Here is a 27,996-nt window from a genome sequence, read left to right as displayed (position 1 = left end):
TTGTTTTTCAGCTTTAAAAATCATGAATTTTTCACTAAAGGACAGTAACCTCTTGAAGTTAAAAGGCATAGGTACTAACACCTAACTGTCCTTTTGTTAGGCTCTCCAGATGATTATTCTGCTAACGCAGATAAAAATGCTTTTAGAAACTTTGGAATGCTTGTTTAATAGAATCTGTAATAATGAAATTTTTCTCATTCTTCAACACTGCAAAATAGGACAAAACCATCTTACTATTAAAATTTCAAAAGCAGCTTTTAATCAGTCCCTCTGCTTTCAGCAGACTTCCCATTTTTGAAGCAGCTTGAAGAGGTTGGGTTCACTGCTTACTGGGTCATAAAGTCCAGAATATTACCTTTATTATATGAGTCTTTATTTGGGTGGAAATGAAAATTTAACCGTATTCCAACACTATTTCCAGCCTGGAGAAAGTCAGGAGATAATTTTCCTACTGTCATGGCTGGCATTTAAAAAACAAACAAAAAAAAGAATCTGAAAGAAACCTTTTAGCTAATCTTTATAGTGTGCAGGTACATGTCACCTCACCCTGATAATCTGATTGTTCAACCCAGGGGAGGTGTGATGCTCATTAGTGCGCTTGCACTCATGTTTTCTGCTGAGGGATGCTGGAGCACACAGGGTAGTTGCTGGATGATCAGAATCAGTGGCCATGCTGATCCAGCCACGGGGACTGCAGTTCCCTGTCAATGTGCAGTCAGATTGTGCAAATCCTACAGCACAAGACTCAGGAACAGCAGTGGAGAGGGATGGAAAATGGTATCTGCTTTTCAGATATAATGGGGGGCTAGCACTTGGTTAAAAATTACTTTTTCAGTCCAATAGTTGATCTTGTCATACAGTGGGTGACATTTAGGAAAAAAGGAAAGTGAAATTTGGAGGAAGAAAGAAATTTGGATGTGAAATATATGATGTGATGCCTTGGGGCAACTTTAACCACACAAAAGCTGAAAAAGCAATAGCACAAAACTGAAAGAAATGATTGCATTTTACAGTTGAAGTATATGACATGAGGACCAAATGCTTTTGAAAAAAATCAATATTTGCACAGTGAAAGTGCAGTTTTACTCTTGAGGCAGTCAGCAAAGGAGCATTTCAAAAGCTGCCTTGTATAGAACTGCAATTTAAGAAACAAATTCGAAACTAAAGTGGCAGCATAGCTTCTCTCAGACAAGCACTATGGTTCCTTTGGTCTTCTGTGCTGGAGTAACAGAAACACTACTGTGCAATACCCTACTGTAATCAGTTTCCTAAACAAAATTATGTCAGATATAAGGTTAAAAGTACACCTCAGCAGCAGAATAAAGGGTAATCAGGAGCAGTTAATGAGTGAATATGAGGTACCTGAACTTTTTCCAGCAAGAAAGACAATTTAATTTCATTTACATTTAATTTACATTTCCTTGGTGGGCAGCATTTTTGTATATATTAGAACCGGTAGCTGTAACTCAGACAAGGTACAAGACACTGTAATTCAGACAAGGTATAAAAAAAACCTTTAAAAAATATTGTATATTGAGACATTCCAGTTTAAGGGAAGGATCAATTAACTTTCCCAGTTTTAATCTTAAAACATGCTGAAGTTGTAACAGTCAAATAATGTTTCAGTGACATCTGTCTCAACAAAAAGCATTTAATAGGAAATATCTTTAGGTACAACTGAGAAAAAAGAGGCAAGGTAATGATTTTATGACCTTTTCCACATTATATTTGTAAAATTATTTACTTTTAAGTTGCTTTTCTTGCCAAAACAATTCTCAGTCTTCATTGTGTATCACTAGATTATTACTATTGCATGGCTAAAAAAAAAAAAAAAAAACCCAAACCAACACAATAAGGTTTTTTTTTATTTATGGAAATGTCTGATTTGTTATACACACCACATTGCTATGTAGTAGTCTGAAAACTGACATTCTCTAGGTGTAGAAATGAAACAGATAATCAAAACCACATATTTTTGACAGTTTGTGTACTGCAGAATGACTCTAGAACAACTTTGTGCAATGCTGATTCTGTTTGTGACTTCACGTTAAATTTGGAAGGGCTCATTTCCATGGACTGCTGGGCAAGCTCAGTGTAGGATCTGCAGGTCGAGTCCTGTTATTCTATGAGTCACCACACCTAATTGTCTGTCCGCCAACTGCGATAGGATTAACAATTCCATCGATGGCTTACTCGTGGTGCTGTGTTCCCCAAAGCAGAGCCACACCAAAGCAGGAGCCCTGCTCGCACAGGCATCCATGTCCTGCTGTCCCTTGGCTTGGCGGGAGCCAGTGGCAGCGTGGCCATGGCAGCACAGGGCCTGGCACAGCAGTGACATCTGCCCAGGGCTCAGACAGTGCTGCAGGCCTGCGGGCAGCTCTGCATTGCCTTTTCCATGGCGTGTGATGGTTGCACAGTACACCCGGCTGCACTTCCCAGTCTTGGTAGCTTTGGGCTAAATCAGCAGAAAACACATTCATAACTACGTCTTAAATGAAGAATCATCCTTGGGAAGGTTTGGTGGGGGGATAGGACTCAATACATGACCATATCTCTAGGCATAATTATTTTTTATTTCTCTAAAGGGCTAAGTAGTTGCTCCTTTAAAAGGATACTCCTTTTATTTTGGTATAATGTTCCATTATCTCCAATGATCAGGACAGCTGTTTAATCATTGCTTTTACATTTCCAATAGAATATATAGGTAATAATATGCACTGTCTTCTTCATCAAGCAAAAACATGAATGGCATCAATAGAAGCAGTCAGTAAATATTAAAACTTTTGAACGTTATAATCACAGAGGTACTCTGAGTTTATGGGTGGCTAAGTTCACTTTTACACTTAAAGGCTGTGAGGGACTTGAGTGGTTGTTGATGAACACAAGTATGGTATGTTAGTAGAGATCAGGAAAAATGATAAAGATTGGCATAGAATGTGCAACCATTTTTGTAAGTGTGGAGTTATGGCTATGATTGGTCACTCTCTGCAGCAGATGTACAGTCTAACTTGCATGAGCATTTTTGTCTTGTTCATTTCCCTTTCCTAAAATGAGCAAAATAACTTGTAAAAATAATTTCTGAGAAAGGCACTGAAATGATATTTTGAAATCCTATTCAGATATATCTGAAATCCTATTTAGGTATTGCACAGTCGTGTAACATTCCTTGCAAGAGAAGAGAAACAAATTATCCGTCTAGTTCACCAAAGACACATCTTCTAAATCTATAAAAAGGGACCAATTTAAGAGCTAAATCTGGACACCCTTCTCTTCTGCAGTACTACACAGGTCTGCATTTTACATTTACATTCTTTTCTACATGTGGCTGAGTACAATGTCGCTATTCCCAAGAGTTTAACAAGCCACTGGTGTGTTGGGTAGATTATTTTTTCCTATTGTTTTCTTTCAGTCCTGTCTGTGCTGCTCTTCATCTGTACTGCTCTGTACTGCCTTATTTCCAAAGAATCACCTGGTGATCATTGACAATTCATCTTGAAGTACTATTTTCCTGAAAAGGTTACCAGTAGCAGCCCATCAGATTTCTGTATACACAGGCATGTCTGTATATAAAGAGAAGGAAGAATATCTTTCTGGTATTTACTATATTTATATATAGTGCCATGCAGAGTGGCACAGACTTAACATTAATTTAGTGTAATGTGTAACAAAAACAAATGTCTATCATATTTTGTTCAGATCTAACCTGAATACTGCTGCAGGATACTGTTTATGTTGTATGGGCTGACTGGTGATCACCAGTCATCTGCCAGTTCTATGTTTGATATTACTGTTAACCAGCTCTAATACCTTTGCAATCTTTTAGTTCCTCAGGCAAGTGTACATTTTCTCTACAAATCACCTCTAGTACACTCCCATCCTTCAGACTTCTCAGTCCAGCAGTTCAGCAAAGTGTGGGTTTGTTTGCATAGCTGCAACATCACTTTGTCTTTTGATTTGATAACCTTATCTATCTATTTACTTGGAAAAGAAAAAAAATTATATTTGTCAGTTAGAAGTTCTTGTAAACAGGCTAGGCCCCAAAAGAGACTTGTACTTTACAGATAGCATACATCACATTCTGTCTCCTGTTTAATCTTTCATGAGCTCAGTGATCATAGGCAAGTCACTAATCTCTCTGCTTTCCTTTCTGCACTGGTGAAGTAGTTGTGGTAAGAATATTCTTTGAGGGTTTAGATGTCTTTTCTAAGCTTTGTGAAACTTTTGGACATGCTGGAAATTTTGTACAAATTGAAACTGAGGACCGGGATAGCAAAGCAGACTAAAATTAGTAGATACCAAGACATAACTTCTGTTCTGTATCAGGGAAGAACTTCCTTTAAAAGTTCAGGCAGTTTAGATAGCAGGAGGGACCAGGTCCACGGCTGCTCTGTGGTGGCATGTCACAACAACACCATCTCTCTGTCCCTTTGCTCCTGCAGTATCGGTCGGGGCGGGATCCTCACCGAGGCTCGGACAACGTTTCCAACAAGTCCTCGGACAGCGATGTCAGCGACGTCTCGGCCGTGTCCCGCACCAGCAGCGCGTCCCGCTTCAGCAGCACCAGCTACATGTCTGTGCAGTCAGAGCGCCCCAGGGGCAGCAAGAAAATAAGGTGAGCACCATCAGCTACAGTGGCAGCCATAGCTGTGTAACTTCAGTAACGGAACACTTATCAATATTGTGTTTGACTTTAGCATTTCGCCTAGAATGACATTTGCAGGGATTTTGCAAAATACTGGCTCAAATGTCTTTTTTATCTAATGCTTCTTCAAGTCTTCATGGAATTTGTTTTTAGCGAAGTTTTGTTGTCTTGGATTATCTAATATACCCTGAAATAACAAACATATGCTGTCAGGAAGCATTAGACACGCTTTCTGAAAACCATTTTGTAAAATATACTTAATATGACTGAAAAGACAGTTTAACTCAAAAATTTTGTGCCAGCAGAGGCATCTTATTTTTCTTTTAAATAGAACGCTGAACTTTTATAGATGTATTATTTAATAATTAGAGAGACCAATTCAATTTATTTAATACTTACACTAGTCCAACTTAACTGTAGGTGTACAATCATTGAGCTGCTCTTCAACAAGATGTACATTGTGTATCTGTGACTAAAACACAGCATTTTCTTTGCCTGCACCCTGTGTGCGCTCAGAGGAGCTTTGGGTTTCATTTGGTGCACAAATGAAAGATAATTTTTCTAGGTGTAAACCACCTCCATCACCTATAGTAATTCTCAGAAAATTGTCCTCTTAAAAGAAAGTATTTGCAAATTTAAGCATCTGCTCATATGAGCATTGTTAGGTCCACATTGTTTCAGTCACACATTTCTTTCTAAATGTGAGGTATTGCCATGCAAGTTTTATTTGAATAGGGACTTACTAAGATAATGCTCCAAAGCTCTCCAGTGTAGGCTGGGCTCCTAGCAAGCATGACTTACATTATGTCTGCTTCTATCCTTTAGTTTTTATTTAATTTCTTTTGCATTTTCTTTCTTCATGCATGCTCTTCTCCTGACTTTAATTTATTCTTTTCTTTTTCCTTTTTGCATGCCTTTTTCAATTTTGTTGACTTCAGAAGAACAAGGGATATAGAGGGGAAAAAAGAGGGAGGGCTGGAAGGGGATGAACAAGATGAAGTATTTCCTGAGGAGGAAGAAAAAGAGGAGGAGGAGGAAAAAGGAAAAGAGCAAGAAATTAATGAAAAAGGGGAAGGGCAAGAGGTGACAGAGAACTGTGATAAGGAGGAGATCAAAGAATCAGGGTATGATGAAAAAGCTCAAGAAGACCAAGCTGAGGAAGGGAAAGAGGATGACAGGTAAAATATATTTCTGTTTATGTAGATCTATTCTTTTTCCTGTACCAGCACCCTACTTGTCTTCCCTTTTTATTCCCTTTGCTTGCTTATTGCCTATGCTCTCTGCAGCTCTTTTTTTTTGTTTGTTTTTGCTTTCAGTCATCATGCTTTCATATTTAATCAAGTTTCATTCTCAGCTTCAATGAACTTGTTCTGCATACCAAATGAGGCAGCACATCAACTTGACTCATTAATATGCATACAAATGCAGCATATTATTTTTTAAATTAGTTTAGACTAAAGTTTGGGTTTGACTGTAATAAACAGTAGAAATTGTAAGCTTCTTTATTAGATTTCCTACTTGAATTATTATTTAATGGAAAAATGTTTTGTTGAGTGAAAACTCAGCAATATCAAAATTATCTTTACTTATATTTACGGCCATACTAAAGAAGAAAATCTGGATTTTCTTTTCAGTCCTCTTTGTGGTGCATACTGATTGACAATCTATGTGGATAAAGCAGATTCTTCCTTTTCCTTTTTTTGTTCCATGTGAATAATTGTCAAGGGTTGCTGTATTGTGGAAGGGTCATGCACTTCAGCTGCTGTGTTGTATCCAGAAACATTGCAGCCCAACTGGCTCTGGTTTTATTAGATAATATTCTAGAATTATACATTTTGCCACAAATCCTTAAAACAATGTAACTGTCTGACTTTTTGTATTGCAAAATCCATGTATGTCCCATTGAGAGAAATACAACATTCCTCTTTTCTTCATTAGAAAAAATGACTTTCATATTTGATGAATATTTTTGAACCCATTCTCTGTCACACAAGAATGGCAGAAAATCTCAGAAAAAAATACATTTTCTTTTAGCCTGACAATTCTGCACTACCTCTAAATAACTTATGCCTGTTATATTGTGGTAATACACATTAGGGTAAGTGCAGAGCAATCCATGGAAATCCATTTTCTTTCCTTGCTACAAACTTACACATGTGCATGCTTGAAGATACTGACATACTCAAAACAAAGGGGATTCAAAGAGAGAATCAAGATGCCTAGTGTATAATCTTGGGTCATATGAACTAACATAGCCATACTACTGCCTTTATGTATTGTGCCATCATTCCTTTCACTCATATTCATGCATTTTAGATTTTAGCAAAAAGAGTTGTTTAGAACCAGTTGTCTTTAAGAGTGCCTTGGCATATGTGTTCCGGGGCCTGTAGTATGGTAGTGTGTGAAAGGATTATTTGAGGACCTTTTTCTCTTCCATTTCCCACTAATTTCCCATTCTAATGGATCTGAAAGTCTTGCCTTTCAACAGCATGACTCTGTTCCAGGTTTCTAGATTTCACTCAAGCTGTGTGAAATATCTTTAGCCAATATGCTGTCCCCCATAGAAAGTAACATCCTTTTTGAGGAACAGCTTCTTGTTTCCTGAGCCAGCTTGTTCTTCTGGTTGCTAGCTGCTCTCTGCCTTCAGGAAGAAGTGACACAAGTTAGGAATCTCTATAAAGAAACAAGATGTTATTAAGTGACTGTTGTGTAGTGACTTTTGTTTGTGTTAGAGTTTGGCTCCCTTCATGGAAATAAGTCTCTAATATTATTTCCCCACTTTGCACATTTTGACCATTTTAATATGCAAGCTGGAATGAACAGAAAAGTTTATATTCAGCTCCTTTACTATGGTAGAGTCAGTGCTCATTTTTTAGCATTGTCTGAGCATTTTTCTAGGGTAAGAATGAAACAGAAAAGCTAGATTGATTCCTGGATACGGGCAGCTATAGATATGTATACACATTTATATACACACGTAGCTGTGTCTCATTAGCATATTGAAATATTATGACTTGTGTGTTCAGTGGACAAGCCTAAAGGCAGGATCAGTTTTTGAAAATTCAGTGCCTTCTGCTCATTTCTCTGGCAATTTTTAAAATAACAGATACTTGGAAATTTATAAGATAAGGCAATGACTTCAGCTTCCAAAAAAGAATGTTTTCAGACACACCACAAATATTAAAAGTAACCAAACATATCAATTAAACATATCAATAGGTATTTGATATGCCCAGCAGAACAAAGGCAGCCAATTCTCCCTTGATAGAATAGCAATAAATTATCATGTAGTTCTTGAGATCTTGGGCATCAAGGAAAGATATATTGCAGATGGGAATTTTCAAGGTATTTTTTACTTCAGAGGTGCATCTGTAGTTGGACAGCAGGCACCTTTCCTCTGGGCAATGTGGAATGCAGGGGCTGCTCACAATCATTCCATCATCAAAAAAATCACCCTATTAAGGATACCTCATACCTCTTGATGTTACTGTGTTTATATACTTCAGGAGTAATGGTAGTAGTCCCACTGAGGTCTTCAGTCTGCTGAGATCATGGGTGGGTTGAAATGACTGTAAACACAGACATTCATCACTAATTAATCCCATGCCTATTTCACAGAGTACCTTGACACAATAAAAGGCGTTAGCTTTCGGAGCACTGGTGTACATTAAATCAGTTAATTTTTTTTGCCAGAAGTAGTTGCAGCATCAGATTTAGCCTTAATTAAACTTTGTAAAACTTAACTTTGGCATATGCTTGATATGTAGGGAAATCATAATTGTGTTCTTTGCAGTACATGTTAACAAAAAAAGAGTGGCTCCAGCTTTGCTGTTGGGTATTTATTATGTAGAGTTCACTAACTTTTTTCTTATTCCATCTCCTTGATAATCTCAGGGCAAAAAATAAAGGCTCATTATCTATAATCTTTGATCATTGATACTTGTTAATAAAGGCAATCTGATTTAGACTGCCCTAAATTTTATCCCTTTATATTTTTTAAAATGTCAATCCCAAGCATTAATTCTGATAGTCACAATAGTTTTGTTTTACCATGAGAGTACAGAGCAAATGTAGCGACAGAGCAATATTTCACTGTTGAAATACAGCAGAAAAATACAACTTCTGTTCCAAGCACACAGAGTCTAAATTATGAAATTACATATGAGTCCAGAGGGGGAAGCACAGAAGAACAAAGAGATGTTCCACGGGACATAGGTACAACACAGTGCTGGAGACATCTTGACAACAGAGAATGAATACTAAGGGGAGATTTGAGGAGAGAAAATAAGGTATCTTTGTGAATGTTTCTGGAGAGCTATTTTCAAGCATTCAAGACAATGAGGACAAAACATGAGGTCCTTGCTAAAAATACATCAAGTGCATGAGGGGCAAGCTTGATGATCAGGAGTTGATCTTTCAGTCTTGAATGAGAGATGATAAATGTGATAAGGAACATGTGCCAAGATACTAGGAAGTAAGGATGAATTATAGACAACTATGTAAAAGAGAGTGTAACTTTTTACTGAAATGTGGAGTAAGATGAGAGAACCAAATAGAAAGGCTATGAAACTTACCTTTTCTCTAGTATCCTGGAAGGGGTTATTGGGTTAATTGCCAGGGCTGGAGAAAAGCACTGCAGTATCTGTCATTTGAAATGGTGAGAGAGTGGACAAAGAAATTGTCTATGTGGGTGGACAGAGGGCAGAGATGGGAAATAAAAAGCATGTGCAAGTCACAAAGTTTTGCTATGTATTTGGAAGGAATCAGTGATATCCTGTTTGAAAAAAGAAAGTAAATTCTAAAAGATAGTAGAAGGAATAGAGCTGATTAAGTAAGAAGATGACACAACCAAGAAAGAAAAATTTGTTGTGGAAAAATTCAGCTGGGATGTAATTTTGCAGAGCACTTAAAAATTCAAGAAACAGAGTGCAATGCATGGCTTTAAGTAATGTATTTATTCAGCTGAACCCTTATTTCTTTCCAAAGGTTCTTAATGCTTTTTTGCCCCTTCCACTGTTAGGTATAAAGATTCATTTCAAATTTACTTTCTAGTTCTAGTTCATTCAGTAAAAAAAAGACTTTAGAGAATTTAATTTGTAGGTTTTAAAACTGATTCCTGATGAGTATTTGTTCCTTAGTTTATCATTAAATTGTAATTTTAGTATTTCAGGTTTTATGACCCTTCCACTGTAACTGCAGCTATTAACAGTTAAATGCAGTATTTTTTCTGGAAGAAAAAGCATTTCAATGCAGTCTTTGCAAGCTCCTTCACAGGGATGGAAGCCAGTAATGGTTTTGAAAGTCTTTATTCTGGTAAAAATATAAAAAAGTGTACAAAAGATAACAGACACTAAGAATCCATTTTCAATTGTATGTGCTGTTTGGTTTTTAAAGTTATTTCAAAAGTGTTTTAATGATTGCTTCAACTAGACTATTCAATGACAGAAGTTAATCATGTCTAACCTTTGTAGCCACATGATTGGAAGAGAAATTGCATGAGCAGTCTTTTGGCAGAATTGCAGTAAAGGTAGTCTGTGCTTCCAACAGAGATAGATAGATAGATAGATAGATAGATAGATAGATAGATAGATAGATAGATAGATAGATGGATGAAGTTCACCCAGTGTCATTTCTGCCATGGAAGGAGAGAGAACCTGGGTCCAGTTATGCCAATGTTGATGTAGTTTTCAGGGAAAGCTTGCCTGCAGCTCTCAGCAGATGTTGGTCTTTTTCAACTTTTTAACGTGACAGCCAAGTGGTCTTGCCATTCCTGGGATGAGAATGGCAGTTTGCAGTACAATGTTCACCAGCTCTTTTCAGCTGCAAAATGTTGCATTATCCAGGCAATTGGGGCAGGTGTGATGCGCTGGGTCCTTGAACAAGAAGCAGGAGCTTTCTGTCTCTCTAACATAACTCTTCTGTGCTCTTATGACTAGATAAGCAGAGCTGCTTGCATATTGCTACTCTGTGTCTTTAAAAACAGAGGACTCAAAAAAAGCTTTTTCAGTAAAACTTTCCTCGTATTATTCATCTGGGTGGATTCTGTTAGGAATTTATGAAAAAAACTCTTGCCCATTTAAAGCTTACATTCAAGGCCACTACTTTTCAATGTAAGATTTTTACCTTTAATTTTCTACAGAAAGGCAAATATTCAAAAGCTATAAATTCATAGAGCTGCTTGGTCTGTACCAACACACATGGACAATAGTTCAGCCATTTGTTTTTTTACATTTTCATAGATGAAATTTAGAAGTGAATTATCTATATCTTCTGGAAAAATACTATGGAAAAATATGCAGAAGATCAATGGTTCCAAACAGAATTGAATGAGCAATTATATTTGTTTTGAAATCTGTACTGAGGAAAGAATAAAAATAATTTAAGAAATCTATTAAAGTCACCTATTTCTAAGTTATTTGTCACTGTCTATAGAACCCTTGGAGATTTATTTTTCCTGCTACTTTGGAGTAAATACAAAAGATATACAGGCTCCTTTACAGTTAGTAAAATGATTTTGATACACTGGGATATCATAAATTAATGAATTTGGAAGTATACATTATTAACAGGTGAACAGTAAAAATAAGTTATTTGAAACAGTCTGCAGCTTTGATATCCAGCAGGGAACTCAGACATTTTTACTTTGACTGCAATGCAATATCTTTGAGACTGCTTCTCTCTCCATGAAATGAAGCCTGCAATTTTACCTCTGTTGAGTCAGCTCAGACCTGTGATCCATAAAGCACTCCTGATCCATGGTGCACTCCTGTTGCTAAATTTTATTTTAAAACAGTGCGTCAGTAGTTTATACAAAACAAAACCACAAGAAATGAAGGGAGAAAGCCTTGTAGACACTCAAGGAAGCAGAGATGAAGGAAAAAAAATTAAAATGAGGGTTTGAAGCAAATATAAATTTTGAAATTAGTTTTTGCACTTTTAAGTGTGTTATAAAAAGATTAATTTTCTAAAAATATTTAAAACTAGATTGAATCATAAGGTTTTTAATTGACAGACTTTTTAATACTTATTTGTACAGGACTGAGCACAACAGATCTGGTGACAAGAATAGCAACAGCAAAAAGTGGTGTAGAAACATATAAAAACAAGGGATTGAATATTGAAGAATATAAGGCTTTTCTTTTTTGGACATTATGATTGAACAGATATGGCTCTGTATTAGTGATGCAGTTTTCACTCTTTTTACCTGAGTATTATTCTAATAGAATAGTGATAAGATTCTGTAAAATTAATACATATTGCTAAAAATGTACTTCATAAAAAAATATGAATATGCTTATCACTTAGCCTTCTAAGAAGCAAACATAAACTCCTTCATGTTACTTCTTAGAAGTATTTCTAAAATGCAGTTGCTGGATTTGTGATATTGTCTTTGAAGCACATTGCCAGGCCCATCTAGCAAGTGCTGTATTTGACTAAGGATAAGGGGCCCAGTGCTGCTCTTACTACTGTGTTCTTTATAGCTATGGAAAGATAATGCTCCAGGGGTTGGGCATTGCCCATAGATCTGTTTTTAATGGTTTCTGACCAAACATATTAACATTTTCAGTAATTTCACTGCATGTTCATACTTCTCCTAAAGCCCGTAAGGTGCCAGCTAAACAAGCTGGGAGATTTCATCCAGTTGCCCCCAGGAGGAAATCAAACTTCCTTACAAATACCACTGAGAGCCCAGCACTTCCCAGACAGCAGCCATGGCATAAACATGACTCCTGTGGAGGCCCAAGGTAAAAAAGAGGAAAGCTGCTTCAAACTTGCATGGTGTGCCATGTACACACTGTCTCAGCAGGGACATTTGGTCATAGACATGCCTTCTCCAGCTCAGAAAAACAAAGGTTTCAGGCTCATGTTCAGAAACATGTGAGACACCTTTTCTCACATTTTCTTTTTTATGATGGTCTTAAGTTTTCTGTATGCTTTTATAATTTCCCCAGAGACCAAAAGTGACTCAAAGTCATTTTGTCAAAGTGACAGAAGTCAGACAGGCAAGATCATGGTGTCCCAGATAATGTCTCTTTGGTTGAAGTAATTGCGGCTTCAGATTTCTTGCTCGTGTCCATTTAGTTCTCAGTCCCAGAAGATCAATTCAGAGACATGCTTTGAGTTTTGGAGATGTTAGCAGTGCCTATTCTGACCCTGATTTTTCAGAGTCCTCAAGCAACCTGCATTCACAAGGATGAAGGGATGAAGGAAATGTTAGAGTTGTTTTATTCTTTAGACAGCCATTTCCTCATACATGCATATAAACATTAAAATGAGCCTGAGCATATTCCCTTTGTGCAGTACTAATCAAAGAAATGCATTCTTTCATGAGTGAAGTATAGATGCAGCTATAGTGAGATCCATATTGCTGACAGAAATTTATTTAAATAAAGACTTTTCAAGGCATTTGGATCTTCCCTGTGTATTATGTGATTTTTCTCTTTGTGTAATCTCAGTAGTTCATCCTGTCTAGTTCCCCTATGTCTATCTTACAAAGTTTTCTAACTGTCAATGAGTTTTCTAAATAAATAAATCTCCCTCACAGCAATTTCAGTTTAGCAAGATGATAAATCATAGTACTTCTTACCCTCAGGCAAAACATTATGTCTCTTACCTCTGTATATTTTTGAGCACTTCAGCCTTCAAGTCTGAATTTTTTTTTCACTTTCCTGACTTAATTTTACATTATTTCTCTGGTGATTTGAGGTCTGGGACACATAATGGATTTAATGTCTGGTTTAGCTATTCACTGCTTGCTTTCCATTTCATAGAGCTCTATTCAGCCCTTTGAGAAACAACACTGAGCAGCACTAAGCAAGTTTGCAGTGTAGATTGTGACATAGCAGTGTAAATACAGAAAACTGGGCCCTCTCCTCCCTCCCTGTTGTAAGAATAATTAAATAGCAGGCTGGAACAGGCACACAACATTTAAATTTCAGATGAAGTACATGCAAGGCACATTTCTGCAAGAGAACAGTCTCGATTAAATCAGGTTGCTCATGATCAGTTTTAATTTAGCAAGCTAGTTGGTACCCAGTTTTTACAAACTGTTTCTTTGCCACACTGGGTTAAAGAAGATGCTTTCTAAGCTCAAAGAATTTGGATGTTATTCAAAGTTCACTCAGTCTTTGACTGCAATGTACTTTATTTCCAAGCCTTCAGAGCTCATATGGACTTTTTACTAATGAATATGACAGCTGACTAATACAAGACTTCTAGACCTCAACTAATTTTCTTGCTAGACTTTTTTTGCAGAGTAAATCACTGTTTTAGTTCACTGTATCAAAAAAAAGGGATTTCATCAAAGATTTATTATTGTTAGCAGGGTAATAAAGCTCTTCTGTAACTTTGTAGAGGAAAAATTGAAAATTTTTATTTTAGATGAATATTAATATAATCCTCATTACAATTGCTATTTAAATTAACAGAAAATATCAACTGTATGTTTTACTTTTAAAAATATCCAATTATTCTATCAGAGAAGGAGAGAAATTATATCAAAAATCTCTGAAGCTCTGTGTATAATTCAACTGCTAGCATTTGGAAACAGCTAGCTGTTACAGTGTTTTTTCTGCATCATTCATTTGCTGTGGCTATGATTTGGAAATAATCTTATGCTCTGACCCCTGCCCCTGCCATTTATTCCTATTTGAAAAAAAAATTGCCAGAGATGTCATGGAATACTTCCATTAATTTATAATAATAAAGCAGTGTGGACAGCTTTACATCTACCAGAAAGGGGGAAATACAGCTCAAGTCAACCTATGTACTGTAGCAAGTGAGGTATTCCTGATTAGTAATGAAAGAGAGTTTTGAAAAAAGAAATTTCATATCAAAATATTGCTACTTATATTTTGAGATGTGGCCACTAGTTTTATTTGAATAGCAATATACATAACAAAATAGATTATAAAAACTGCTCTATTTTTCCTCCCAACTTTCTTGTTATAATTTCAATAAAATGAACCTAATAATTAAGTCAGTCCAGTAGCTATTAGAGATTTATACCACCAATAAGTTAATAGAAGAATTTTTGACCAAATGGATCTCCAGAGACTAAGTCATTATCATTTTGAACCTGCAGTGTCTCTCTTGGATGTGAATTGGCAGACGAGTACGAGTATTGGCCAGAAGCGCTGTTCCCATGGAAATGTTATTTCCTACATCACAGCTGTCCCCATAATGCTGCTTTTGTTAAATTTCTTCAGTAAACTAATGAAATAAGAGCATCTCTGATTGAGTTAGCAGGTCTGTTATGAATGGCATTAAAATTCATCTCCTGCTTGTAAAAAGCAGTAAACAAAGTCTTCAGTGGGTCTTCCAGTCTCACAGGAGACATATATTAGAAAATATATTTTTCAACAACTGAAAAATTTTTAAAATCCTTTCCCTAGGACATCACAGCCCACAGCTGTACTTGGCAACCTGAATTTTCACTATTATGGATGCCTTATTTTCATTTGGGATCATTAACAGAGAGCTAAGCTGGAAAGCAATAATATTAATTTTGCTTTGACTTTGAATTAAAGAAATAAGGAAACCTGCAAGGTCTGCCAAATGACTTGTGTAAATCTGATTCTCTGATGCATATGTTTATGGCAGAGCAATGAGATTAAAAATTGTGATTTCTAATACTGCTGTAAAGACTGGTCTCCCCTCAGTCTCCTCCGGAGTGAACGCACCAAGTAACCTGATCTGCTTCTCATATGGCTTCTCCTCAAGGCCCTTCACTATTCATTGCCATTTGGGTGCCCTCTGATGCTTTTATATCTTTCTTTTATTGTGGTGCCCAAATTTACCCCCAGCACTCGAGGTGAGGCTGCCCCAGTGCAGAGCAGAGCAGGACAATCCCCTCCCTTGCCTGGCTGGTGATGCTGTGCCTGGTGCCCCCCAGGACACCCCTGGCCCTCCTGGCTGCCAGGGCACTGCTGGCTCATGGTCAGCTTGCCAGTGGCCCCCAGGTCCCTTTTGGTGGTGCCGGTCTCCAGACTCTTGTTTCCCAGTCTGTATGTCCAATCCCAGGGGCAGAATCCAGCACTTGTCTTAGTTAAACTTCATATGGTTGGTGATTTCCCAGACTTCTAATTTGTCAAAGTCTCTCTGCTGAGCCTTTCTGTGTTCAAGGGAGTCAGGAGCTTCTCTTAATCTAGTATCATCAGCAAACTTAGGAATACTTTTGACGTCACAGGTCTCTGTCAGTCTGACTCTCCTCAGCTGGCTAACATAGTATATTTTTAAGAATACTGTTTCGTGGCTACAGCTCTCATACTCCACCATTGGCTTTAAATTACAAATCTATATAGATATCCTATTGTAATTTCTTTTCTAATGCCTTATTTTTCTCTTGTGATTTTTTAAAGGACTTTCTTCTTTATCTTTGAGAATATATTCCTCTAAAGTGTATGCATCTTTCCTTTTGCTTTTTTCACTGGAAAACTGAAGTGTCTGAAAAGATATTTACACTAAGACCTGTCTGCAGCTCTTGGTTTCCTCAAGAGCTCTCCTGGATTTTGGGATAGTGCGTGAAGCAACGCTCTTGTGTGAGCTTTGTCCTTCATTCTGCTCTTGTTGGTTGTTTGGTCCTGTTAAGCCAAAGGCAGTGGCCTGGCTGCCACCTTCACTCAGCTCTTGCTCTAGGCTGTGGGCTGCCACATAGCTGGGGTTGTGTGCTGATTTTGTTCTTGTTTTCATTCTAATAATAGTATTATTATGTCATTATGCTCATATTATTTGGACTAGGATAATTACTTTATTTCCCCCTTTATTTTGTTCTTCCCCTCAGCATCTGGCTGCATATTTTCTTTGCTGAGGATATTTTTAAAATTATTATTATCTTATTAGACACCTTGAGAACCCTATTTTTACTTCATATCTATTCATTACCTCATACAATTTCATAAATTACTTTTATATAATATCTATTTTAAAATACTCTTGCATGTATTTAGCTGGATGTCTGTGAGATTAGATTTGTGTATATGTAATACAAAGAAAACTTCCAGTAATTTCTGTTTCCTGTTAAGGAAAAAGACTGTATGATTTACTCTCTAAATTATACTCTGAGGTCAACATTTCTATTAGTTCAGAAAGGAACCAAATCTGACATACAATACCCAGTTTTTCTGAGAATGATCCATCTGTGGCACTGTCAAAAGGTGGGCTGGGTAGAAGCATGGTTTCTGCTGGAGAGGGTATCAAGTATGTGCCAAGAAAAATTAGTAAATGAGGGTTTGGATGGCCAGAAAGGATCCAAAGTGCTGCTGGAGGAAGTGCTCATGACCACTTTAGGTTTATTTTGAGGCACTATAAACCACTCATAACTCTCCTAGTATGTATTTCTCAAAGTTTTTTTGCTAAGAGAGGAATTGGAGAAAACCAAAGTCCCTGCTATGGGATGGTTTTCCCCAAGGGCTGTTTGCTGGTTATGACTGTAGCAAAGATGTATTCCCTGCTGCTTTTAGAGAAGGGGAAAACCCCCAAGCCTTTAATTGAAGAAAATAGTTTTAGAGTTCGACTGGGAAAAAAAAAATAGAGGCTTGTGAATGAATTTTAGTATCAGCCATTTGTACTAGTATTTGGTATATCCACTTAAATCTAAATCCCATCCTTTCTTCTCATTTGAATTCCCTTTCCTACCTTTCTTAAAAAGTTGGCCAAGAGAAGGTGTCTGACTGAAGCCTACATCATTACTGGCAGCAGTACACAGCAAAACATTTTGTGGTACAGAAGCCAAGAAGCAAGCTTTAGTAATTCAAAACAATTTCATAGATAAGTGCACAGTGAAACTATAGCAACCAGCCTCTTTAAAGACACTGATTTCTTTAATAAGGGCAACTACTGTAATCCATTTCACTTAAATAGAACTATAAATCTTGGAAAGGACACAAAAAAACACCTCAAAGACACATTCAACCCAGGAAATGGTGACTTTCTTTTCAGTGTAACTTTTATACTAAAATTCAGAATATTTCTGTTTCCACTGATGACATAGGGCTTTTATTGAATGGTAATAACACTTACAAAACAATGCATTGATTACTGTTTGCTATATGATAGGAACTCACTGATTTTCTGGGTATTATTTTTGAAAAAATGGATCACTGAAATAGGTTGTTCTGTAAGCAGTGAAAAACTTACTTCCTCCACCAGTCTGCATCTGTGAATTAGCTTCCACTAAGAGAGATTCTATGACTTCTTCTGCCATCTTTCCCCAAAGAGACATGCATAAGATCTCTCTCCAGGGATCTGTTTTCAAAACAGTTTTAGAAACTAAATAGTTTAGTTTCCTACTGCTCTGTCAAATTTATCTGATTTTAAAAAATACTGAAAAGAGAGAGACCTGACTGAAAGCACACATTAATCATATTTCCTTTGAGAATTTGGATTATAAACAGCATTATTGGATAAGGGGTTCTAATGTTCTGATTCTTAGTTAAATTTTGCTTAAGATAAAGTTGAAGATACTAGCTCTTCACAGCCATGTTTTTCCTAGACCTCTAGTATTTTTACATGCAAGATAATGTTGAAACTGAGAATTGGTTTCAGTGTCATCTGTTTTCTTTGACTGAATTCTTAGAGGTGTTAGTTTGATTAAAAATACAGCATGTGAAGCTATCATCTAACAAGTAAGTTAACATGGTGCTAATAAGACACAGAAATACAAATTCTCTTTTACTGTTTCCCTGCCTTCCTCTTTACCCACATCCTATCCCACTCGTCCCTTGGTGATAAATGTACAAATGAGAGTCACTGTGTACTAACACATAACAACACAGAGAGCTAAAAGAGAGTAAGAAAAAAGCTTTCAGGTTACCACTTTTCAGTATTTTGTGATTGTGTGTCCAGGCAAGGCCACCATGATTCTCTCTCAGCTTTGTTTTGTGTTTCTCCATCTGCTGACCCCAACTCTTATTCATATTTTTCCTTGTGCCTTCCCTGAGAAGTACACTCAGCATTTTTCGATGGCAAAGGTCTACTTCTGCTGTGAACCAACTCTTAGCTTTCCCTTTGGGTTGTGGCTAAGCTATAAGTATTTATCTACTTTTGAGTGCACTGCATTAATTCCATAGACAAGTTACTGACAGAATATTGAAAAAAACTGACAGAGTATTGCAAAAAAACTTCATAAAGAAACAATAATTCCTTCCTTTTATGAAATTGATTTCAGGCCATTATAGGTAAGGGAAAAGGAGTATATATATTTTTCTATACACATAAAAATTTGTTCTAGAGACATTTGCTGAGCACTAAAGTTCTGGCAACAGCTTTAGCATGTATTTGAAAATCTGTTTAAGAAGAAAAAAGTATTCATTTTAGCATTTATATATATTGATGATTTAACAAAAAATAATTTCCCCTGGGTTCCAGAAATGTTCCACAGTTTTGTGGATTGTTTGAAATGGAGTCTCATGGGGACTTTTTGGTGAGAAGTACTGTAATAAAAAGAATAATAAAGGTCTAAGTTCTGTGAAAGATCTTCATTGATATAGAAAATTCTCTGTATATTTTCAGCCCCACATGTCTCCCAGAGCTTCCAGTTCTGGATATTTGTTCAGATACCTACCAATTAGATGTCAGGGCAAAATTTGGATAAGTGCTGTTGTCATCAGTGTAGATGGCCATTTCTGAGGAAAGGAAAAGTCTCTTAGCCTGGACAGATCAGGTTCCCCTGGTACCCCTGAAATGCTGCAGCGGACAGTTCAGATGCAGCCACACAGAGCACGTTCACAGAGCTTCTAAACAAGTACAAAAGATACATTAGAATTGAATTCCATTTTATCAGTACTGATGATCTGTCCACATAACAGTCAAGTGTTGTGTGAAATGCATATCTAGTACTTGTATTTGTTGATGCAGAGATGGAGGAAAAACCTGTGGGTGTTCATTGCTGTATGATGAACTGAGATAAACCAGATTAATGAGAACATCCTTGAAATGTCTTGATGGCTAGTAATCAAAACTGGGCTTCAGACTGAGGCTCTTTTCCACTCAGTAAAGAATCAAGTGTCTGTTTCCCAGAGGAATATAGGTTATTTGTGTGTATATATGTGAGAAGAAGAGGCACGTAGCATAGCACTGAGGCCAGAACTTAAATTTTCCAAGCAAGAAGTATTATATCATATATGGATGCATTAATTCTTTGGTATGCTTTTGCTGGAAATAAGTTTTTAGTCAATCAGTTAATAAGAGCTTGTTATTTAAAACACAATTTTGATGAGTCAAGTATGTTTACAGTGGACCAGCCAAGACCCTAGAATTAAAGTTTCTCCTTTTACCTCTTAAAACCAAACCCTATCTGTGTGATTAACTGCTTTTACCCTCTAGTCTCCCAAAACCTTCCATCTGAAACCTGTCCTTTTCTGTCTTCCCCTTTTTACTCTTTGTCTGCACTGTTTATCCATCAACTGGCTGACAGTGTCTTTACATCCAAAATGCAAAGCAGACAGATGGCCATCTCAGGAAAGAACATGACAAAGAGCACCAGCATCAGCGGGGAGATGTACACGCTGGAGAAGAACGATGGCAGCCAGTCGGACACGGCGGTGGGCACTGTTGGTGGTGGCAGCAAAAAGAGGCGCTCCAGCATTGGTGCCAAGATGGTCGCCATCGTGGGGCTGTCCAGAAAGAGCCGCAGCACGTCACAACTCAGCCAAACTGGTAGGAACTACATTTTTTTTCTCTCTCAAATAGTCAGTTAAATGTGCATAATATAATACTTATGTATTACAGTTTAATCATTTGAAGATCCTGTTGAAGTTGCCTCATCAACAATATTCTATGGAATGAAGAAAATGGTCAATTATCTTTTTCCTCTGAACATTTACTAATTTTTTTTTTCAGCAAAGATCCTTTACAGGTTGGACTGAAGCTTTTATCTTCTGCTTGCTGGAACCTGCTTAATACACTAATTCCTTACTTTTGAGCTTTTCAGGAACCAGCATGAGCTGTACTTTCATTTGGGGGGATTTCTTACTGAAGTTTCTGAAGGGTCGCTGAAATGCTGCAAAATGCCTTTGGTTTTGTCACAGATAGTGTTTGTGTATTTCAACATAAGGTTTTTTCACCTTTAAACATACAACCATATTTTGAAACAAAGCAATTTTCCTGAACAAAATTATATGTTCTATTACTTTAGTGCAAATGTTTTATTGTGTTTTGATTACTTTCTTTTCAGCCTACAAGCCTATTCGCCATCCGTAGAAATTTTCCTCATTTCTGTTTCTCTCAATTAAAATTGGATACTTCAATGTGCTGCCTAGGAAAATGGAGAGTTTTTCTGCTTTGATGTCTAAAGCACTTAAAATCTTACATTTTTTTTCTATTTCTTCCTATTCTGGGGAAAATCCATATAATGCACTCTGAAAAGCTCTATGTCAAATAATGACACTGTATAGGACAAGTGTATTTTACATGGAAAAAAGTTACTTGTGTTTCAATAATATTAATATAAAAGAAGTATTTAATCACTTTATATAAGTATGCATATATAAATATATAATATATATTTCAAGGTATATGCAGAAGATATGTTGTATTCTCAGTATTTAAGAAAAAACTGTTGTAATGCTTTCATACAGTTCAATGTAAGTTTACAGTGCCCTGCTGTGTGAGGTCCCATCTGAAGGTCTCCATTGTGCCAACCACCATTCAAACACAGATAAGAGATTTCTCTGTTCTTTCCAAACCAAAGTGATAAGAGTTTTCATGTACAACAAGATGGAGCAAAACAATGATTTGCACTGTCAGAAAATGTGGTAAATTTTTCAAGTAAACTTTTGGGGGCTGTGAGTGGGATTTCAAGTACTGTAAAGAGTAGAACTAAAAAAGAAAGGAAAAAAAGGAGAGGTAACAATGTGGAAGAGGGTGGGAAGCTTGTCTTTGTGACTTATTGAATGCAGTACGAACAGGAGGAAATGAAGAAGAGGAAAAATAATGTCTGTAGGGAAAACCCAGAATACCATGCAGACACTGATGACTCCATTAGTAATCTGCTAGTAGACAAGACTTTGCAGCAGCCTTGTTCTTTTACCAGTTCACTTGCAGGACAGGTTCATGTACATTTCTATTTTCTTTGAAATAAATGACAGATAAAAGATGAAATCACCTTTGGACAATTCTGGGAAGTGTCTGGTTAGGCAAGAAAAAAAAATTGATCTCTTGCTTACCTGGAAGTCTAAAATTTTGTCTTCTGATAGTACAGAGCTATGTAACTGTACAGATGCATTTGAATATCAAATCATATACCATGCACTACATTACTTTTTATTATCTAATCTGGTCTCTCTTGCCATAAGAGCTATTAAATGAAGGATATCAGTTCTTTGTACATTGCTCAAGTATGTCTCAGCACTAGAGAGAATCTGTATTGTGTGTCTGGTCTAGGTCTGATTTAAATACCACACTGTCTTTGTTATTTGGTACTTTTAAGCTGAAGTTTTCTCTCTGTTATATCCAATCAGTTGCCCAATGACTGATTAGATGCTCCAGTCAGGGACAAATGTGAAATTTAACTGTCTCAAAGAGTACTCAAAGTCTTTAGACCCACTGACTGTGAGTAGGGTGCTCAGACAAACTCTTGAGTGAGGAGCTGTAATTTGGTGCTGTTAGAGGAGTGGCAGGAGCTGGGGAGCTGGCATGGCTCTGGCTGGCAGCCCCTGGCCCTTGGCTGCTCCCCAGGACTGGCCTGTGCTCAGGGCTGGCCTGAGCCTGGCCCTGACCAGAGCAGCCAGAGCAGCCAGAGCAGCTCCTGCTGCCTTCTCCTGGAAAAGCCCCTGGTGTTGGTTGGGAACAGGGGTGCAGGTAAGGGCTGAGGGTTGTGTTGTAGAGCTGGTACTGCACACCTGCTCCTGCTGCTCTCTTGGACAAGTGTCTCCAAGGGGCCTTGTCTGGTGGCCACATGTGGCTGCTGCTACAGGACAGCACAAGCATCTTTAATAGCTGGGTCACACAAGCATTGCTGGTTGTGGTGAGCAGGCCTGTGGCCACAAGTCAGGCCCTGGATGAGGTGCATGCATGGTGCTGTGTCTACAGTGACACAACGTGGTGGCCTGTTGGGTTGGTGAGTGTGAGGCCACACCATGAAGAAATACCTGATATGTCTTCAGATCCTTCACAAAAAGAATGGTGAGACACCAGAAGAGCTTGCCTTGTGGATGCCCCATCCCTGGAAATGTCCAAGGCAAGGTTAGATGGGGCCCTGAGCAACCCAAGTGGAGGGTGTCTCTGTCCCCTCTGCAGGGAGGTGTAACTAGTTGGGGTTTAAGGTCCCTTCCAACACAAAGTGCTCTGTTTCCATCCATTGGTACATCTTACAGAAAATGTTGGACACCAGCATTGTACGTTGATACCAGAGAATTAAAACTTTCAAATAAGGTGTTTAATGAATTTATAAATTTCTCTGGCTTGTCTCATCATATTCCTTTTCTCAGATGGTGGGTGCCTGCACAAGGAATCATGTACTGGTACAATCTGGACCCAAAACACTAATTTCCTGCAGGTGTCTTGTAAGTACAGTTTTCTGGAATGGAGAGGCAGGAATTACTCAGGTGCCAGGGTACTGGTACCATGCAGAAACTGGATTAAGTATATAAATTTCCTAGGTACTTTCTGAAGACATTATATCCTATAATATGACTGGCTAAGTATCTCCTTACAGATCAGGCTTGAAAAAGCATACCAGTATCAGAAGATAACACTACTTCTATAAAAAGTTATATATATATATATATATATATAGATATAGATATAGATATAGATATAGATATAGATATATATAGTGTATATATATATATATGTATGTATGTACGTGTGTATATATATATATATATACATATATATATGTGTATATATATATATACACACATAACTTTTTTTTATACTATCTCTGGGATACAGATAGTATTTCCATATGAGCACACAGAGATACTATCTGTATCTCTGAAGTTTTTTCAAGTGTTTTGTAAAGCACAGTTTTACTTCAGTGGTTTTCTTCATTCATATTTTATAACTAAATCTATGCCAGAAGTTTTTCTGAAAGTAGGTCATCATAACTGTTTTCAGGACTGTGTATCAGACTTACAGTATATGCCTTATAAGGTCAGTTTTAAATGCTTTTTCAAATTATATTTATAATGTTTCTTGTTATTTCATAGTGTTAAGAAGATGACACTCAAAATAGATACAGAAATTCGTTTTTTATTCTGCTCTGTATTCCTTTTCAGGTAGGAACAGTTGTTTTATGGGTAAAGAGCATGACACAAAAGTAATTTTTCATACGGTAGCTTTTACTTAAGACTTCAGTAAATGACAAGATTCTGAAGAGTAGAGCAGCAAGATAAATTAGAATTTATTTTATTTCTGGTTCCTGTACGTTTCCAGGGCTCCTGATAGCTAAAGGTATACTCGTTATTCTTGAGTCAAGCTATGAATTCTAGAAGCGAAAATTTGATGGGTTAGAAGTTTATGTTGTAACAGGCATTCTTCCTTGTGGAAAAGACTGCTTTCTTTACTGAGGAAGACAATGCAAAATGCAATACTTAACAGGCTTAGCTATTCATATCTGGAATGAAATTATTTCCTGCTGGTCAGCCCTGAGGGAATTGATCAGACTTCTATAGAGATGCAGACCTAATTCTCAGTTATATTTCATTAATGAGTAAAATCTTTGCCATCCTCTTATCATGCCACCATAGGCATCCCTTTCAATTTACACGCACTGTCTCTGGCAGGCAGATACCTGTGTGCCTTCACTGCCCTTATTTGGCTGACATTTCTCTTTCAGCGAGGTAAATATTTCGTCTTTTCTTTAGTTAGCCAAAGCCTATTGTGTTTGTAGGCTGATTATAGCCAAGAGCCAAAGCACTTTAATGCATGTTTTCAGAATCTGGGGCGGTCCATGGATCACATATACTAAAACATCACGTGTGTATGTTGGGTGACCTGTACAGGTCCAGCGCACTCTCAGGGACTGAGACCCATCATGTCTTTGGAAATGCAATTAAAATAGATGGAATTCATTAAAAGAGATGAAAAAAGGAAGTAACAGCACAGCTTTAGAGTGACCAGTGCAGGAATGCCTTCAGAGAGGTGTAACTATGTTTGCATAGAAATCAGAGCCCTCGTGTGTCTCTGCAGAGTGCTGCTCCAAGGTGCCGCGCCCCAGAGGGCCCTGCACATGTAAACGTAACAGGTGGTGCTGGGGGCAGCTGATGCTGCATGAACTGTGCTTGCTTTGTGCCAACATGTTGCTCTATGTCACCTAAGAACCCTTGCTAGGATGCCAAATGTGGCATGAAGTTATAGGGCTGTGACATTGGAATTTTGAGACAGTGTTAGGAGATATTTTGACATCCTTCATAATTCTGCTGAGGGTAAACTTTGCCATATGTTATTGAAATTATAGTTCTCAATGGGAAAAATACAAACAGCAGTTGATTCTGTACCAACAAAATGATGATTGATGTTGTGTGAACTCAATAGTTTTTATCAAAATGAGGTATTTCCATTTTAACAAATTCTGGAGAGGTCCCAAGTGAAAAGAGATTAAAACATTTAGAAATGTTGATGTTTCATGGCTTCATCTTAGAAGAAATGTAAGAGAACCAGGTCTCAGAGCAAAACATTTGAGTGAAATTTTATTTTATTTGTGTTTAAAAACAAATTTTGGATTCTGTATGGTTTGAAGAGAGTTGAAACTGCAGTCTGAAGTGCTGTACTTATAAGTAGAACAGTCTCACTTATGTCTGTTAGGAACCAATGACATAGCCTGTAAAAGAATTTTCTCAACTTATGGAATAGTTGAGAGGAATCTATTGGTAATATTGGTATAGAACTTCACATTTCTCAATTCAAAATTTGATTGATATAAAAATAGTCTTCTACTACACATAGAGTCAATGTTCCTATTAAAAAAAGGGTGCTTAATCACTTGGAATTGTGGTGACTAAAGGAGAAACTGACTGCCTTTCATTATCTAAAATTAGATAGTATATGGTAAGCATACAATTTACTGAATAAAAGTGTATTTGTTTGCATAAAAGACATAATTGTTTACAATGTTTACATAATTGTTATTTTCTATCCCTAGAATTAATTTATGTGATCAAAATGGCAACTGAAATTATCATCCACTACTTTTAATTTGGAAATGTATTTTAATTTTTTTATAATCATATATATAATACAGGCAATTTGAAACAAGCTATTTGTTTGGGGGTTTGTTTCTTCTCCTATCCCAGAGACAGACTGCTAATTTAATAGATTGCTTAATGTGTAGTATTACACTTGCGTCAATATTCTTGATGTCTAATCTGATTTACTTTCAAAATTAACACATAATACATTGATAGAAATATAGGATTAGCAGTTGACAAGAGATTAGGGCATATTTATCTTACTCATTAGTTGAGAATTGTGAACTGAATCCTTTACCAAAGAGAAAGCACTATTATAATAAATACATTACCAAGAGCATTAATCAGCTTTTACTAAATAAGCTCTGAAAAGTATGCTAATAAATAAAGAGACTGTAATTGCAAACTAAAAAGGCTTTAAAATGTCATTAAATTCTGTTGCTTTTCTCTACATGTAGGAAAACACTAGGAAAGGAGATATGGCAGTGAAAAATTTATGCAGATTTTCTGTAGAGGAAGTAGGTGTGTATTTGAATCTTCATATGTTCACAAAGCTTTTCTGAGAGATGGATGCAGTGAAAACAAACACAGAGTTGAGATGCCAGAACTGAACTCCAGCCAATGTTAGCTGTGATCTCATACAAGTCCTCTGAAAGACATTTCTCACACACAAAGTGTGGGAGACACCTTACACCATATATGAGGAGAAACTCCAGGCAAATGAGAAGGAAGCCCTGTGGTAAAACTAGAGAGTTAGAATAAAAGACTTTATTTCAGGAAAAAAGGTGCAGATCATGTACACCAACTGAGCCTTACTGCCTCAGTCACAAATAACTCATCAAACTTTTCTGTAATATAGTTATCAACTCAGTGAGGTACTCACCTTAAGACTTTCTCCTGCCTGTGGTAGAAGTAGAACTAATCCCCCAAGCTGTAGGCATTTATGATATAAAAAATCCTTCCTTATAATTTAAAAAATTATTTTCTGCATTTCTTTACTAAAAAGAAAGTTTCTTATATTACTACTTGAACTCATTAATAAGGGGAGGAAAAAGGAGAAAGTTCTAAGTGAGAGCAGAACATTTAGCTTGACCTTCTACAAGATTTCTTTCTTTCCATAATTAGAGGCAAAAATAGACAGAAATGTAGGGTGATCTTTCCTGGTAAGAATACTGCTTAACTATTTTTCTTTTTCAGAGCGGAAGAATTCTCATAAGATCCCTGCTAAAAAAAATAGACATCTCATAAAAACCCCAAACTATAAAGCTGTTTTATTTCTGGTTTTGCAGTAAACAAGATTTGGGAGTTTTTTGTGTTGTTACATAAGGAAAAATTTAGGCTTTCCTTAAGAAAGTTTCCATTTAGAAACTCCTTTTGGGATTTTTTAATCCCTTAGTTAACATGTGATATAATATATGAAATTTCTTTTTCATTATTCTGTGAAAGAAGGCACTGATTTCAGTCTACTGAAACTTGAGAGTCAAAAAAAAGAACTTTATAGGGCAATCTCATACCTTGGCAATTATTCAGTTTTCACTTTGCCTGAAATGTCTGTGATATTTATCTGAAGTTACAGTTCTGTGTATATATGTAATTTATACTTCAAGAAAGAAAATTCAGTTGGGTTTTTTTCTCAGTTTAAATAATATCTCTAGTTTTGTCAATTTCGTACATAGCCACCTCAATGAACACTCTGTATTATTCTAGAAGGAAAATATTAATTTATCCATTGCTCTGTAAACCATTGTCACTAAATAACACTGGGCTGTGAAGGGAGATTTACTTCAGATCTCCAAAGGCCAGCAGGAAAAGGGCTGTAGTACTTTGCTGTTGAACAGTTATCAGAGACATGGTTTGCACACCAAAAATAAATATTACAGTTATATTTACAGATTCATTACAGCTGCATATTTTTTTTAAGTTAACATTTTGTAATAATACAGGATTTCTTTCTTTGTACTTAAATGGAATGCAGTATTAAATGTCTTTTGGCAATCTTTTGGTATCTTAAATTTATGTCTTTAACACCACTCATGCTATCAATGCTATTAATAACTGTTTGAGAAATGGAATTCTCTTTCTAAGGATAGAAGTGAATTTATAGAATAATTACCTGGAAGTAAAAAAGTCATGAAAATAGCCTCAAAACAAAAGGTAGTAATAGAGGCATGCTGTGCAGACTAATTCAGAACAGCTCTCTGGCCTGGACTGGTATCCAAGTTA

At 36.8% G+C, this 27,996-nt stretch overlaps 1 protein-coding gene across 1 annotated transcript in view; it reads left to right on the top strand.

Annotated features, from left to right (window-relative positions):
- RIMS2 (regulating synaptic membrane exocytosis 2) overlaps positions 1 to 27,996 on the top strand; it is a 443,432-nt gene that overhangs the window by 370,183 nt on the left and 45,253 nt on the right. Inside the window, exons 35-37 of the mRNA XM_058808280.1 lie at positions 4,440 to 4,612; positions 5,581 to 5,820; positions 20,058 to 20,299. Of these exons, the coding sequence (XP_058664263.1) occupies positions 4,440 to 4,612; positions 5,581 to 5,820; positions 20,058 to 20,299 (655 nt within the window). The remainder of the gene's footprint in view (positions 1 to 4,439; positions 4,613 to 5,580; positions 5,821 to 20,057; positions 20,300 to 27,996) is intronic.

Source organism: Ammospiza caudacuta, chromosome 1 (assembly GCF_027887145.1).
Source record: "Ammospiza caudacuta isolate bAmmCau1 chromosome 1, bAmmCau1.pri, whole genome shotgun sequence".
Lineage (NCBI taxonomy): Eukaryota > Metazoa > Chordata > Aves > Passeriformes > Passerellidae > Ammospiza > Ammospiza caudacuta.
This window is presented reverse-complemented; position numbering and strand designations above follow the sequence as displayed.